The 14059-nt window shown below is 46.4% G+C and overlaps 1 protein-coding gene across 2 annotated transcripts in view; it reads left to right on the top strand.

Annotated features, from left to right (window-relative positions):
• The window catches only part of LOC136631354 (B-cell receptor CD22-like), a 41591-nt gene that overhangs the window by 20482 nt on the left and 7050 nt on the right, over positions 1-14059 (top strand). For both annotated transcript variants that reach the window (XM_066605620.1, XM_066605619.1), the window contains exons 5-7: positions 4598-4634; positions 7258-7302; positions 10952-11008. In XM_066605620.1, the coding sequence (XP_066461717.1) occupies positions 4598-4634; positions 7258-7302; positions 10952-11008 (139 nt within the window). The remainder of the gene's footprint in view (positions 1-4597; positions 4635-7257; positions 7303-10951; positions 11009-14059) is intronic.

Genomic DNA, 14059 nt, shown 5'->3' with positions numbered 1-14059 from the left:
TCCACAATGCTGTACAGAAGCAATGAGAAATCCAATCCTGTGCCACCTCCATCTGGAGCTGCACACGTGGGCATAGCAATGGGGAACCTATGTGCCACACACTATTCATTCTGTCAAGGTGTCTGCATGCCCCAGTCAGACCGCGGTTTTTTATAAATAGTCACAGGCAGGTACAACTCCGCAATGGGAATTCCGTGTGCACCCACAGCATGGGTGGCTCCCTGGAACCCACCCGCTGTACATAAATGTATCCCATTGCAGGGCCCTGGACAGCAGAGCTAACGTCAGATGAAATGCAGGTGGGCTTCGGCCCACACTGCATGCCCCAGTCAGACTGGGGTTCTTTAGAAGTGGACACAGATGCATTTACAACTCCCTGTGGACCCACAGCATGGGTGGCTCCCTGGAACCCACCGGCGGTCACGGAGGACGGTCGTGCGATCGGCTACGTACTCCCTCACCATCCTTTTACAGTGCTCCCGCCGACTCAGGCGTGACTGGGGAGCGGTGACACAGTCTTGCTGGGGAGCCATAAAGCTGTCAAGGGCCTTAAAGAGTGTTGGCCTGCCTGTGCTGTACATGCTGCCTGATCTCCGCGCCTCCCCTGCTACCTGGCCCTCGGAACTGCGGCTTCGGCCACTAGCGCTGTCGTATGGGAATTTTACCATCAGTTTGTCCGCCAGGGTCCTGTGGTATAGCAACACTCTCGAACCCCTTTCCTCTTCGGGTATGAGAGTGGAAAGGTTCTCCTTATACCGTGGGTCGAGCAGTGTGTACACCCAGTAATCCGTAGTGGCCAGAATGCGTGTAACGCGAGGGTCACAAGAAAGGCATCCTAACATGAAGTCAGCCATGTGTGCCAGGTTACCTGTACGCAACACATGGCTGTCCTCACTAGGAAGATCACTTTCAGGATCCTCCTCCTCCTCAGGCCATATACGCTGAAAGGATGACAGGCCAGCAGCATGTGTACCCTCACCAGTGGGCCAAGCTGTGTCTTCCCCCTCCTCCTCATCTTCCTCCTCCTCCTCCTCCTCACCGCGCTGAGATATAGACAGGAGGGTGCTCTGACTATCCAGCGACATACTGTCTTCCCCCGGCTCTGTTTCCGAGTGCAAAGCGTCTGCCTTTATGCTTTGCAGGGAACTTCTCAAGAGGCATAGCAGAGGAATGGTGACTCTAATGATTGCAGCATCGCCGCTCACCACCTGGGTAGACTGCTCAAAGTTTCCAAGGACCTGGCAGATGTCTGCCAACCAGGCCCACTCTTCTGAAAATAATTGAGGAGGCTGACTCCCACTGCGCCGCCCATGTTGGAGTTGGTATTCCACTATAGCTCTACGCTGCTCATAGAGCCTGGCCAACATGTGGAGCGTAGAGTTCCACCGTGTGGGCACGTCGCACAGCAGTCGGTGCACTGGCAGATTAAACCGATGTTGCAGGGTGTGCAGGGTGGCAGCGTCCGTGTGGGACTTGCGGAAATGTGCGCAGAGCCGGCGCACCTTTCCGAGCAGGTCTGACAAGCGTGGGTAGCTTTTCAGAAAGCGCTGAACCACCAAATTAAAGACGTGGGCCAGGCATGGCACGTGCGTGAGGCTGCCGAGCTGCAGAGCCGTCACCAGGTTACGGCCGTTGTCACACACGACCATGCCCGGTTGGAGGCTCAGCGGCGCAAGCCAGCGGTCGGTCTGCTCTGTCAGACCCTGCAGCAGTTCGTGGGCTGTGTGCCTCTTATCGCCTAAGCTGAGTAGTTTCAGCACGGCCTGCTGACGCTTGCCCACCGCTGTGCTGCCACGACGCGCGACATCGACTGCTGGCGACGTGCTGCTGCTGCTGACACATCTTGATTGCGAGACAGAGGTTGTGTTGGAGGAGGAGGAGGAGGAAGGTGCTTTAGTGGAGGAAGCATACACCCCCGCAGATACCACCACCGAGCTGTGGCCCGCAATTCTGGTGGTGGGTAGGACGTGAGCGGTCCCAGGCTCTGACTCTGTCCCAGCCTCCACTAAATTCACCCAATGTGCCGTCAGGGAGATATAGTGGCCCTGCCCGCCTGTGCTTGTCCACGTGTCCGTTGTTAAGTGGACCTTGGCAGTAACCGCGTTGGTGAGGGCGCGTACAATGTTGCGGGAGACGTGGTCGTGCAGGGCTGGGACGGCACATCGGGAAAAGTAGTGGCTACTGGGAACTGAGTAGCGCGGGGCCGCCGCCGCCATCATACTTTTGAAGGACTCCGTTTCCACAACCCTATACGGCAACATCTCCAGGCTGATAAATTTGGCTACGTGCACGTTTAACGCTTGAGCGTGCGGGTGCGTGGTGGCGTACTTGCGCTTGCGCTCCAACACTTGCGCTAGCGACGGCTGGACGCTGCGCTGACAGACATTGCTGGATGGGGCCGAGGACAGCGGAGGTGAGGGTGTGGGTGCAGGCCAGGAGACGGTAGTGCCTATGTCCTCAGAGCGGGGTTGGATCTCAGTGGCAGGTTGGGGCACAGGGGGAGAGGCAGCGGTGCAAACCGGAGGCGGTGAACGGTCTTCGTCCCACCTTGTGCGGGTGCTTGGCTATCATATGTCTGCGCATGCTGGTGGTGGTGAGGCTGGTGGTGGTGGCTCCCCGGCTGATCTTGGCGCGACAAAGGTTGCACACCACTGTTCGTCGGTCGTCTGCACTCTCAGTGAAAAACTGCCAGACCTTTGAGCACCTCGGCCTCTGCAGGGTGGCATGGCACGAGGGGGCACTTTGGGAAACAGTTGGTGGATTATTCGGTCTGGCCCTGCCTCTACCCCTGGCCACCGCACTGCCTCTTGCAACCTGCCCTGCTGCTGCCCTTGCCTCCCCCTCTGAAGACCTGTCCTCAGTAGGCGTAGCAAACCAGGTGGGGTCAGTCACCTCATCGTCCTGCTGCTCTTCCTCAGAATCCTCGGTGCGCTCCTCCCTCGGACTTAATGCCCTTACTACTACCTCACTGATAGACAACTGTGTCTCATCGTCATCGGCCTCCTCACCCACTGAAAGGTCTTGAGACAGTTGCCGGAAGTCCCCAGCCTCATCCCCCGGACCCCGGGAACTTTGCAATGGTTGGGCATCAGTCACGATAAACTCCTCTGGTGGGAGAGGAACCACTGCTGCCCAATCTGAGCAGGGGCCCGAGAACAGTTCCTGGGAGTCTGCCCGCTCCTCAGAATGTCTCATTTTCATGGAGTGAGGAGGCTGGGAAGAAGGAGGAGCAGCAGCCAGAGGATTCTGAGTTGCAGCAGTGGACGGCGCAGAACTCTGGGTGGACAATAGGTTGCTGGAAGCACTTTCTGCCATCCACGACAGGACCTGCTCACACTGCTCATTTTCTAATAAAGGTCTACCGCGTGGACCCATTAAATGTGCTATGAATGTGGGGACGCCAGAAACGTGCCTCTCTCCTAATCCCGCAGCAGTCGGCTGCGATACACCTGGATCAGGAGCTCGGCCTGTGCCCACACCCGGACTAGGGCCTCCGCGTCCTCGGCCGCGCCCACGTCCTCTAGGTCTACCCCTACCCCTCAGCATGCTGTATTACCAGGAATGCAGAAACACAACACTGTAATTAAATGTGCCGCTTATGGGCCTGTGGTTGAAGGCTGAGTTCGCTTACGGAACGCCAGGAAATAATTTGCCGCAAGCCTGCTGTAACACTTAGCTGGCTGCGTATTTATCTGGAGAACTACTACCCCCTGCAGACACAGACCCAGAACACTGAGCAGAGTGACAGGCAGCCCAAATAGATTTTTTTTCAAGATTTTTTTCCAAAGGACAACTGCGTATATTCAATCTATAATATGTCTTCTGGCCCTGCCTACACAATTCTCTCCCTGGAGTATTACTGCAGGGCGCAATGCTCTGCACGGCCGATATACCAAAAAAAAAAAAAAAATGTGCAACACTGCTAAAAGCAGCCTCCACACTACTGCACACTGTTAGATGTGGCCCTAAGAAGGACCGTTGGGGTTCTTGAAGCCTACACTAACTCCTAACACTCTCCCTATAGCAGCTCCGGCATCAACAGCACTGTCCCTCAGCTATCTCACAAGGCATCTGTGGCGAGCCGCGGGAGGGGCCGATTTTTATACTCGGGTGACACCTGATCTCGCCAGCCACTCACTGCAGGGGGGTGGTATAGGGCTTGAACGTCGCAGGGGGAAGTTGTAATGCCTTCCCTGTCTTTCAATTGGCCAGAAAAGCGCGCTAACGTCTCAGAGGAAAGTGAAAGCAACCCGAACATCGCGTGGTACTCGTTAGGTGTAACGAGCATCTCGAACACGCTAATACTCGAACGAGTATCAAGCTCGGACAAGTACGTTCGCTCATCTCTAATAGTCATCAATAGTAAAAGCCAAGAAAACCCATCTAAGTCCAACATGCTGCTACCGTAGTAAAAGTACAGTCATTTTTAAGCCAAATTGTGTGATTACTCCATTCAACAGGTGGAATAGATGTTACAGTATTATTACATGTCAAGTGACTCATCTAATAACCCCGTTACAATACAGCAATGCAATAGGGTAATTGTATACAGGCGGGGAGTCATTGTTTAATATTTTAATTACTTTTTTTGCCACAGAAAACGGGACTCTAGCTTCTGCAGAAAGGGAACGGAGGTAAGAATTCCTATATCCATATATGACTGTTTCACATAAGTAACTGAACCAAAAGTTTCTTAATATAAAAGCTATAATATCCTTAATACAAGACAAAACAATCAAAGCAGTAAAGTCTCTTGTGCACACTGAATTAGGAGATCCCTACATTGAGTAAATCACTACCATAATAGAAGCAGAGGCAAAGTGGTTTCACACTGTTACAGTCAATGCATGTCCAATCTTCTCATATATTCTTCTAAACATTAGTGTTGATGTTCACATTTTTTTGGTAATCAGATTATGTCTAGAAATGAGCGAGCGTACTCGGTTCAGGTGTTTTTGCACTCGAGCACCGCTTTTTTCGAGTAACTGACTACTCGGGCGAAAAGATTCGGGGGGCGCCGGGGGTGGCAGAGGGGAGTGGGGGGGGGGGGGAAGAGAGAGAGAGCTCCCCCCTGTTCCCCACTGCTACCCCCCACTCCACCACGCCGCCCCCCGGCACCCCCCGAATCTTTTCGTCCGAGTAGTTAGTTACTTGGAAAAAGTGGTGCTCGAGTGCAAAAACACCCGAACCGAGTACGCTCGCTCATCTCTAATGATGCCTTTTGAACCACTTGCATTAGATGAAGAGAAGAATATAAAGCATTCAACTTCCACTATTTAAAATCACAGAGGTGGGGGGGAACACAAAAACATATTTCACTGGAAAAGAGCCAAAAATGCAATACCTGATAAGCTGCAGAGCAGCGACTAAGCAGGCAAAATCGCCATAAGACCGGCACAATGGCCGTAGGGTTGGCACAATGGCCGTAGAACCTAACAATATGCAGCAAGCCAGACTATAAACTATAGGAGCTAAACTGTCCACTGTAGACTTATTTGCAGTCACCCACTCAACCCAGCCCAGATTGGGGAGGAGCGACCACATACAACTAAATCTGCAATGTGAACGATATGCATTTTTGGCTCTTTTTCAGTAAAATACAACTTCCACTCTTGGGGCTAAAAGGAAGTATATTGCCTAGACTCACAAAATTGCTAAAACATAAGTGCTTCACAGAAATTTCACAAATCTGGCACGTTTTACTCAATTTTGCCTATTTTCGACTTCTTTGGAGGCACAATAAACATACCTAAAACAGTTCATTAAAATAGTCAGAGAGGACAGCAAAGTAAAATAGAGGCAGCACTCCAATATCTTCTTTGAGATGTGCAAGGTTTATTCACCCATAGCGTTTAAAGCAATGTTTCAGCTTCTCATTGGAGCTATTTTCAATTCTGAAGTAAAAGGTAGAGGGGCTCAAGACCCCCGTTGTAGTGATCATTGAGGTTCCAGCACTGGTTTCCCCAGCAAACGGACATTTATCACTAAAATGTCTTTAAGTGGGTGTCTCCATGTCACAATTGTTTCCATTGAGTCAGATGGGAGATGGTATAATGCCTTGAACTAGGCTTATATCCTTAGTCACGTTGCAAGGCCTTTTAACCCATTTCAATCCAATTTCCCTGCCACCTGCACACTCCCCAGCTCTTATTTATTTTGGGGTGGGAAAGTGCGCTTTGGATTCCTTAGGATTACTCAACAAAACATAAAAATTACCTGTCATGATGATTTCATTAGCAATTTTTTGAAAATTAAAATGTGTGTTATGAGTGTTTCACATCGTGAAGATCATTTGTAGTAATCCTGTAAATATAAGAATATTGATATTACATACATTTCTATAATAAGGGCGAGCACCCACTGGCGTTTTTTTACCTGCGTTTTGCGTTTTGCGTTTTTCCTGCACAGGCATAGAGATAACATGTGTTCCTGTCCACTGGCGTTTTTTTTGCGTTGCGTTTGCGTTTTTTTAACATAGGAACTGTCAGTTGCATATGTGTCCTTATTTTTCTCCATGGAAATTAATGGAAAAGGCGCGGAAAAATCGCGGGAAACGCTGCGAAAACGCTGCGTTTTTTTCCCGCGGAAAATGCAAACGCCAGTGGGTGCTCGCCCTAAGACTGTTCATTTCTTATTTCTCTAATGATATCTATCTATCTCTGTAATACAGTGCCATACAGAGGCATCCTAGAACTGCATACAATGTGTATAGCATATGTTTCTAAGACTATGCAGAGGAGAGCTCCAACATCGGAGCTCTCCTCTGCATAGTGTTAGATACATGTGTCGGATCTCGCCCAACAAGAGAGCTATGCAGGGAAATCTCAATGCTGGACGAGGTCTGACAATAGATTGGAGAGGGTTAAAAAGGTCAAACATTGACTTATAAGGAAGTTGCAATAGGTGGTGCTATAGAGAGATTATACCATCTTCCATTTACATATCTTAATTCCCAGGGAAGCATTGCATATAAGTTTCCCTACGCCAACTTGGAACGAAACAGTACAACTCAGTAAACTCAAGGATGGAATAAAGATATAAAGGACAAAAAGGTTTTAATAGTCAACATAAAATTATGTGGAAACCAGAACGGTTCTTAAAAACATGGTAAATAAATGGAATAGTCAATAAATAGAAGCTAATATAACCTATTTGCAAAAAAAGTAGAAATGATGGCTCCCTGAGCACTGTCACATAATATTATTGCTGCTTGATAAAAGTGTATCACATATTTCAAAATCTGTTTTTTTTTTTCAGTACAACAAAACATTAGACCCAACGCAAAATGCATTATCTAAAAATGTAAGTATCTTTCTGATTAATTGTCAGAGGTCTGCCTGAGACTACGTACACACGGATTTCGTGCTCGTTTTCACGCCGATACGAGGCTTCACTTCTGTGAAGTAGCGATCCTCCGGTGCAGCTTTCAGCCACGTTAGAGAATCAACAAGTGTTTCTCATTATTTTCAATAGGAAACCTCGTTTCGCACCCGTGTCCACGGGTGTATTACTGTCCCATTGGAAACAATGGGCTATGCATTCCGAGAAACGTAAAAATTTGGATATGCCACAATTTTTTTCCCATCGTTCATCTATATGACTGCATTCAAAAGAATGAGGATTATATTCAAGTTTTGTGAGTCTCGCAACGCATCAAACTCGCGCAAGATTCTCAGCCATGTGAAACTGGTCTTAGGGGGCTGTCACATGTAGAAGTTTTGTTCAGGTTTTCTATGCAGTTTTTGAGGCCTAAGTCAGGATCATGAAAGGAAATAAAGTGCAGGGTGAGGCAAAAGTCTGCACACACCCATTTAATTGGTACATTAATGAGAACTCACTTTCAATGTGTGAAAGTATTAATTGGGAGGGAGGCTGCATTTTTTGGCAGAGACACATTTTTCAGCGGCCATTTTGAACTCTGCCATATTGAGTTCATCTCAGGTTTTTCAAATGGGAAGGTGGTCATGTGATATATCAATCTTTATTAGAATTTACTGTGAAGGAGTGAAGTGAGGGCAAATTTCCACAAAATGCTTTACATTATATGTTCAATGTGTCCACCATCCTGCCAGATGCACATGGTTAAACATGTAATCCAGTCTTCGTGAACATGCTAAAGAACTGCAGGTGATATTTCTTCACAGCACTGTAGGATTCACCATTTCAGGTGAACAATATTGCACATTTTTTCTGCATACAGAAGGGACTTTAAAGGGTCCCAGAGATAAAAGCCCAAAGGCACTAAGTCTGGTGACCTTGGTGGTCATTCTGTCAGACCTCTATGCCCAATATAGTGCCCAGGGAATTGCACATGTAGCGATTTATGTTAAGCCACAGCAAAATGTGGAGGTGCACCGTCCTGTCAAATAATATGGAAACTCCCTGTTCTCATTCAGCACAGATGGGAATATGGTATCCTGTAACATCTGGAGGTACTTCTCGCCATTAAGTAATCAGTCAATAAAAAGGCCCTGGGTATCAAACACAATTTACCGACTTTACTCTTGCTTCACTCCTAAACAAGTAAATATAATTCCAGTTTTGCACCCTCCCTTCCAATCAATACTTTCACACATTGGAAGTAAATTTTTTTTCATTATTACGCCAGCTAAACAGGTGCGTGCAGACTTTTGCATCACCCTGTATAAAGGACAGATATTACTTCTTTTTGAATCCACTTATCATTATTATTGTCGTTATTATTTTTTATCACACTTTATTTGTATATAATAACACAGATTTACTTTATGAAGTTTGAATACATATTAAATATTAAAAATATTGGAACAATACTGCAACCACCTTGTAGAGTAAGGCCATTTTCACATGGCCGAGAAAATCGTGTGAGATTTGTGTGTTGTGGTATGCACAAATCTTGCACGAATATGAACCCCATTCTTTTTAATGGGGTCATACACACGAGTGACCTATTTTTTTTCCCCCCACATTTTATCTTTGGCCGTGCCCTTGCATCATCGCCCATTGTTTTCATGGGGTCAGCAGTTGCATTGCACCATGTGCTAGCTGCACGCAGTGTGATGTGAGGTTTTCCCATTGAGAAACTCTGCAATCCTACAGAACTCTAGAAATTAAGGAACTGGTAATAAGTTTGAGATCTTTATATTTATCGTACCATGGCAATGTCTGTGTGGGCGGTGGAGGCCGGTAAAAACACAATTGCTCACTCAGTTCATATAATAGTTCAACCAGTTTAACCCCTTAAGGACCAAGCTGTTTTGTACCTTAAGGACCAGACACTTTTTAGGGATTTGACCCATGTGGCGGTTTTACTGCTCTATTTTTTTTCCTTTAGCTACCAAAATTATTTTTGCTGCGTTTTTTTCCCCGTGACGTATAGGACTATTTTTTTAATATCATTTTCACTGACTTTTTTTTCCGTTTTTTAGTTTTATTGGGGGTAAAATGCTAAAAACTAAGATTTTTTTTAACATTTTTCTTTTTTAAAAAATTATTTTTATATTTACACTAAAATAAAGTATGGAAATGGGTTCCTCTATTTATTTCGGACGTTTTGATATATAGTATGTATGGTTTTGGTTTACAGGGCGCATACGGCGATGGTTTTTGTTGACGTCTGCTTTGTGTTATTCTCTTTCTTTTGTATGTATTGTTGTTTTATTCTGGTATTTTGTTTTACTTATGTATGTAATTGTGTATTTTACTATCTATGTCCCCCATGACGTCATATAAGACCTCTGGGGGATGTTCACTTTTTTTTTTTTTTTTTTTTACTTTATTTGACACTTTCCCACTATAGCTAGGGCGTCCATAGGAGCCCTAGTTATAGGGGAAAGCAACCCCTGTGGTGACATTAGTCACCTGCAGAGCTGCCAGGGTCTAAGTCTGACCCTCCAGCTCTGCAGTAGCAGGGAATCCCGGGAGGTCACATGACCCACCGAGGCTCCCGTAGTGAAAGTACTTTTTACTTTCACCTTGCCCATACAGTGCTCATTGAGCCCTGTATATCGGGGAAGCAGAAGGCAGGAAGGGTTAAAAACCCCTCCTGCCTTCTGCTCCAGGTTATCAGCTGTCACTAACAGCTGATAACCCGTTCCTGCCTCTGACTGATTGCAGAGGAAGAAGACTTAGAGCACCGCCGTATTTTTTACTATCGGCGGTCCTCTAAGCCCAGGACCAGCCGCCGTATATATACAGTGGCTGGTCCTAAATGGGTTAACAAAACAAACCCTTGCCCGTCAGGGTGCGAACTAGACAGTAGTTTTCTCAGCTACTTCTAACATGCAGCAAATTGTCAGTGAAAATAGCATCAGTCTACAATGGTAGATACCATACCCAACTGGGTGTCAGTCTAGGGGCGTCCTTCCCTGTCAGGCTCATGGCATTACAGTTTGGTCCGCACTGGACCCCAGACTTGCAGCCCTCTCAGCTCCTTTTAAGCTATCTCTGTTCGGGAGTGATCTAACCAGAAGTGTGGCTGGATGTTATATCTCCTGCAGAAACACCTGTACATCTGTCACTTCTAATATGCACTTAGTATGCTTGTTCTCAAGCCCACTGCAGGCTATTCAGTGTAGTTCTCCATCCCACAGTAATTACAAATATATATTATTCTAACCACTTCTGTTAGGATTGCAACCCTTCATGAAATATTGATAGGTTTCACTTATGATGATGTGATGTATCTCCTTACGGAGGGCACCCAAAAAGTGTGTGTAGACACCTTGGGTGTGAGTGGGTCGGGGATGGTACAGTCTCTCCCCAAGGAGAGCAGCCAAAAGGGGTGTGGGGACACCTAGAAGGTGAGTAAGGAGACTTGTAAGGCGATGCTAGCTCCTCTGGGTAATTTATGCAAATAAAGAAGATGGAAAAATACCTCTGCAGCGCCACTTTTGGGGTGCACACTTTTTGCTATTTCATGACGGCTGTAGATGCTCTACGAATATTGATTTCTTTTCATTTGCATTTTTAGAGTAACAGATATGAAGATTTACTAGAGAGACAAAAGTCATTCTACTACACGATAGAGGTAAGATGATTAATATGAGTCTAGACTTAAAGGGGTTGTCCCGCGGCAGCAAGTGGGTCTATACACTTCTGTATGGCCATATTAATGCACTTTGTAATGTACATTGTGCATTAATTATGAGCCATACAGAAGTTATAAAAAGTTATTCACTTACCTGTTCCGTTGCTGGCGTCCCCGTCTCCATGGTTGCCGTCTAATTTTCGCCGTCTAATGGCCAAATTAGACGCGCTTGCGCAGTCCGGGTCTTCTGCTGTTCTCTATGGGGCTCCGTGTAGCTCCGCCCCGTCACGTGCCGATTCCAGCCAATCAGGAGGCTGGAATCGGCAATGGACCGCACAGAAGAGCTGCGGTCCACGGAGGGAGAAGACCCCGGCGGCCATCTTCAACCGGTAAGTATAGAAGTCACCGGAGCGCGGGGATTCAGGTAAGCGCTGTGCTGTTTTTTTTTTAAGTCCCTGCATCGGGGTTGTCTCGCGCCGAACGGGGGGGGGGGGGGGGGGGGTTGAAAAAAAAAAAAACCCGTTTCGGCGCGGGACAACCCCTTTAACAGATGCAGAGTTGTGGAGTCAGACAAGTAGTCAGTGGTTGTCTATGTGAACCATTGTGCTAATGTAAATATCCCACATATGCCGTTAGAAAATGTGGGCAAAAGAAATAACCAGAGACACGTCCTTTACATCATCTTCATCCTCCAATCAAAATCGAAATCAATTACAATCTGCTGGCTCAGCAGAGCTCTAATAATCGTAGCTCAAACGGAAAATTGGTCGTAAATTTCCATACAACTAAGTTCTATAACCCCACAGATATTATTTATCAAATAGTTTCCATAAATGTATCCGGACCATGGTGAGCAGTAGCCTTTTTTATAGCACTATGGCTCATTTCACACTGACCAGCGCAATATCAGGCCGTGAAAGCTGCCCGGATATCCCGCTCGGGAACGTGTGATTACCCCGCAGATGCATCACTTCACGGAAGTAGCAATCCTACTTTTTTCAGCCTACGATTTTTTCAGCCACATGAAAGCAGCCTAAAAGGATTATCTGAGATTAGATTGTGTGACTGCTTTTTCCAGAAATAGTGACACTTCTGTCTACAGGCTGGGCCTGGTATTGCAGTTCAGTCTCGAACACAAGGTTCAATACCATACAGAGTCATGTACAACAGTGATACCTTTTCTGGAAAAAAGTACACAAATTTTTTTAAATCTTCGGCAACCATGAAATTAGAAAAAAAATGTGTGCAAATGGAGTAACACCTGTATCAGCGATGAGAAACGGTGGTAATTAATGGTACATACTCTGATTGAGTCACAGTTACCAGTGAGGTACCATAGGGGGCAGTATCGGGTCCTTTTTTATGCTTATTCATGACTTAGTTAAGGGCTTACATAGTAAAATTTCAATAGTTTATAGACAACTATATTTGCAGATGATACTAAGCTCTGTCAAGTAATGAAACAGAGAAGGGTAATACAATATTACGCAGGAATGTGGGGACGCTGGAGGCTTGGGTGGAGAAATGGCAAATAAAAGAACATTAAGTATGGATAAATGTAAGGTGATGTACTTGTAGCACAAATCGCAGGTTTGTGAAGCCTATGCTTTACTATGGGTTCCTTCACATTAGCGGTATTTTGCCTGATGCAATTTGCAATGTTTTGTAGCCTATGATTCCCTATAGAGTCTCTTTGTTTTTCACATCGTATCTCATGAACTAGCGATTCGACAAATTTTCCTACCCGTAAAATAAGCCCTAGCTACATTCCCAGGAAAAAAAAGGAATACGAAAAGTATCGGTCCAGGTCCTCCCGCTGCTCTACGGAGCTCTGCCATATGCCCTGCAATCCTCATTCACCCACAGAACATCACTTTCCAGTTGCGGGATTCAAAAATCCCACCTTCAGGAAGCAATGGCTCTGATTGGTTCATCCAGTGCTGCATTGATTGGCTGAGTAGCACTGGATGAACCAATCACAGCCCTTGCATTGGTTCATTGAGCGCTGCATTGATTGGCTGAGTATTGCTGGAAGAATCAATCAGAGCCATCGCTTCCTGGAGGTGGAATTTTTGAATCCTGCAACCAGAAAGTAATAATCTGTGGGCAAGCGGGGACTTCAGGGCGCCCAACAGAGCTTCAGAGGGCAGCGGGAGGACCCAGACCGAGCCTGCTAGGTAAGCATTCCATTTTTTTCAGGGAATTCAGCTAGGGCTTATTTTAGGGGTACTAAAATTTTTCCGCTGGCAGCAGTGAAGCAATGCACGATTTTTCACAAGAAAAAAACTTTACTGACGCTACAAAATTGCGGAAACACAGCTGCAACATTGCTGCAATTTTGTAGCAGCCATATCGCTGTCACCTGTGTGAAAAAGGCCTAATAATAAAACACTGAGCAAAACTGGCTCTGAAAAATATAGGGCCAGGCTGGGCCACGGAGGAAAGGAGACCCTGACCGGGCCTCCAGCACATTTTTAGGGCCGCTTTGCCTGCTCCTACTTCTACTCCAGCTGTTAAAAGGGGTTAAATTAATTAACGTGCACATAGTAACTAACAAACTGACTGCCTTCTGACACTCTGCATGTCCATGCGGTCTTGCAAAGCGGTTTCAATCCTCGGAGTACAGTGAGTGCCAGAGCCAGGTGGGAGGGAAGTGAAGATGCTCTGCTATGCAAGATTGCATGGACATGCAGAGTGTCAGTGAGTGTGTATGCTTTAATTAATTTAACCCCTTCCAGCATACTAGTAGGAGCGAGCCAGGTGGACCATATGAGGCACTACATATACATTTTGTCAAAACAAATCAAGCACTTAGGAGTTTTTGTACTGCTGCAAAACTCGGCATGCAGTTACATGTCAGGCAGATATGCAAATGATTAGCTCTGTGGCGTGATTAGATAAACCTGAGGCACTATAGTGGTTCACCCTTGGCCTATAAGAAGGCTCTCAGAGGCTACTTGTGTGTAATGATCTCTTTTCCTACATATGTAAAGCTTGTTGACCTCTAGAGGCCTCTACAGTGTAATCAAAGAGATTTCACCAAGTTAAGAG

This window comes from Eleutherodactylus coqui, chromosome 6 (genome assembly GCF_035609145.1).
Source record: "Eleutherodactylus coqui strain aEleCoq1 chromosome 6, aEleCoq1.hap1, whole genome shotgun sequence".
Classification (NCBI taxonomy): Eukaryota; Metazoa; Chordata; class Amphibia; order Anura; family Eleutherodactylidae; genus Eleutherodactylus; species Eleutherodactylus coqui.
The sequence above is the reverse complement of the archived record's forward strand: the minus strand, read 5'-3'. Positions and strand labels throughout refer to the sequence as shown.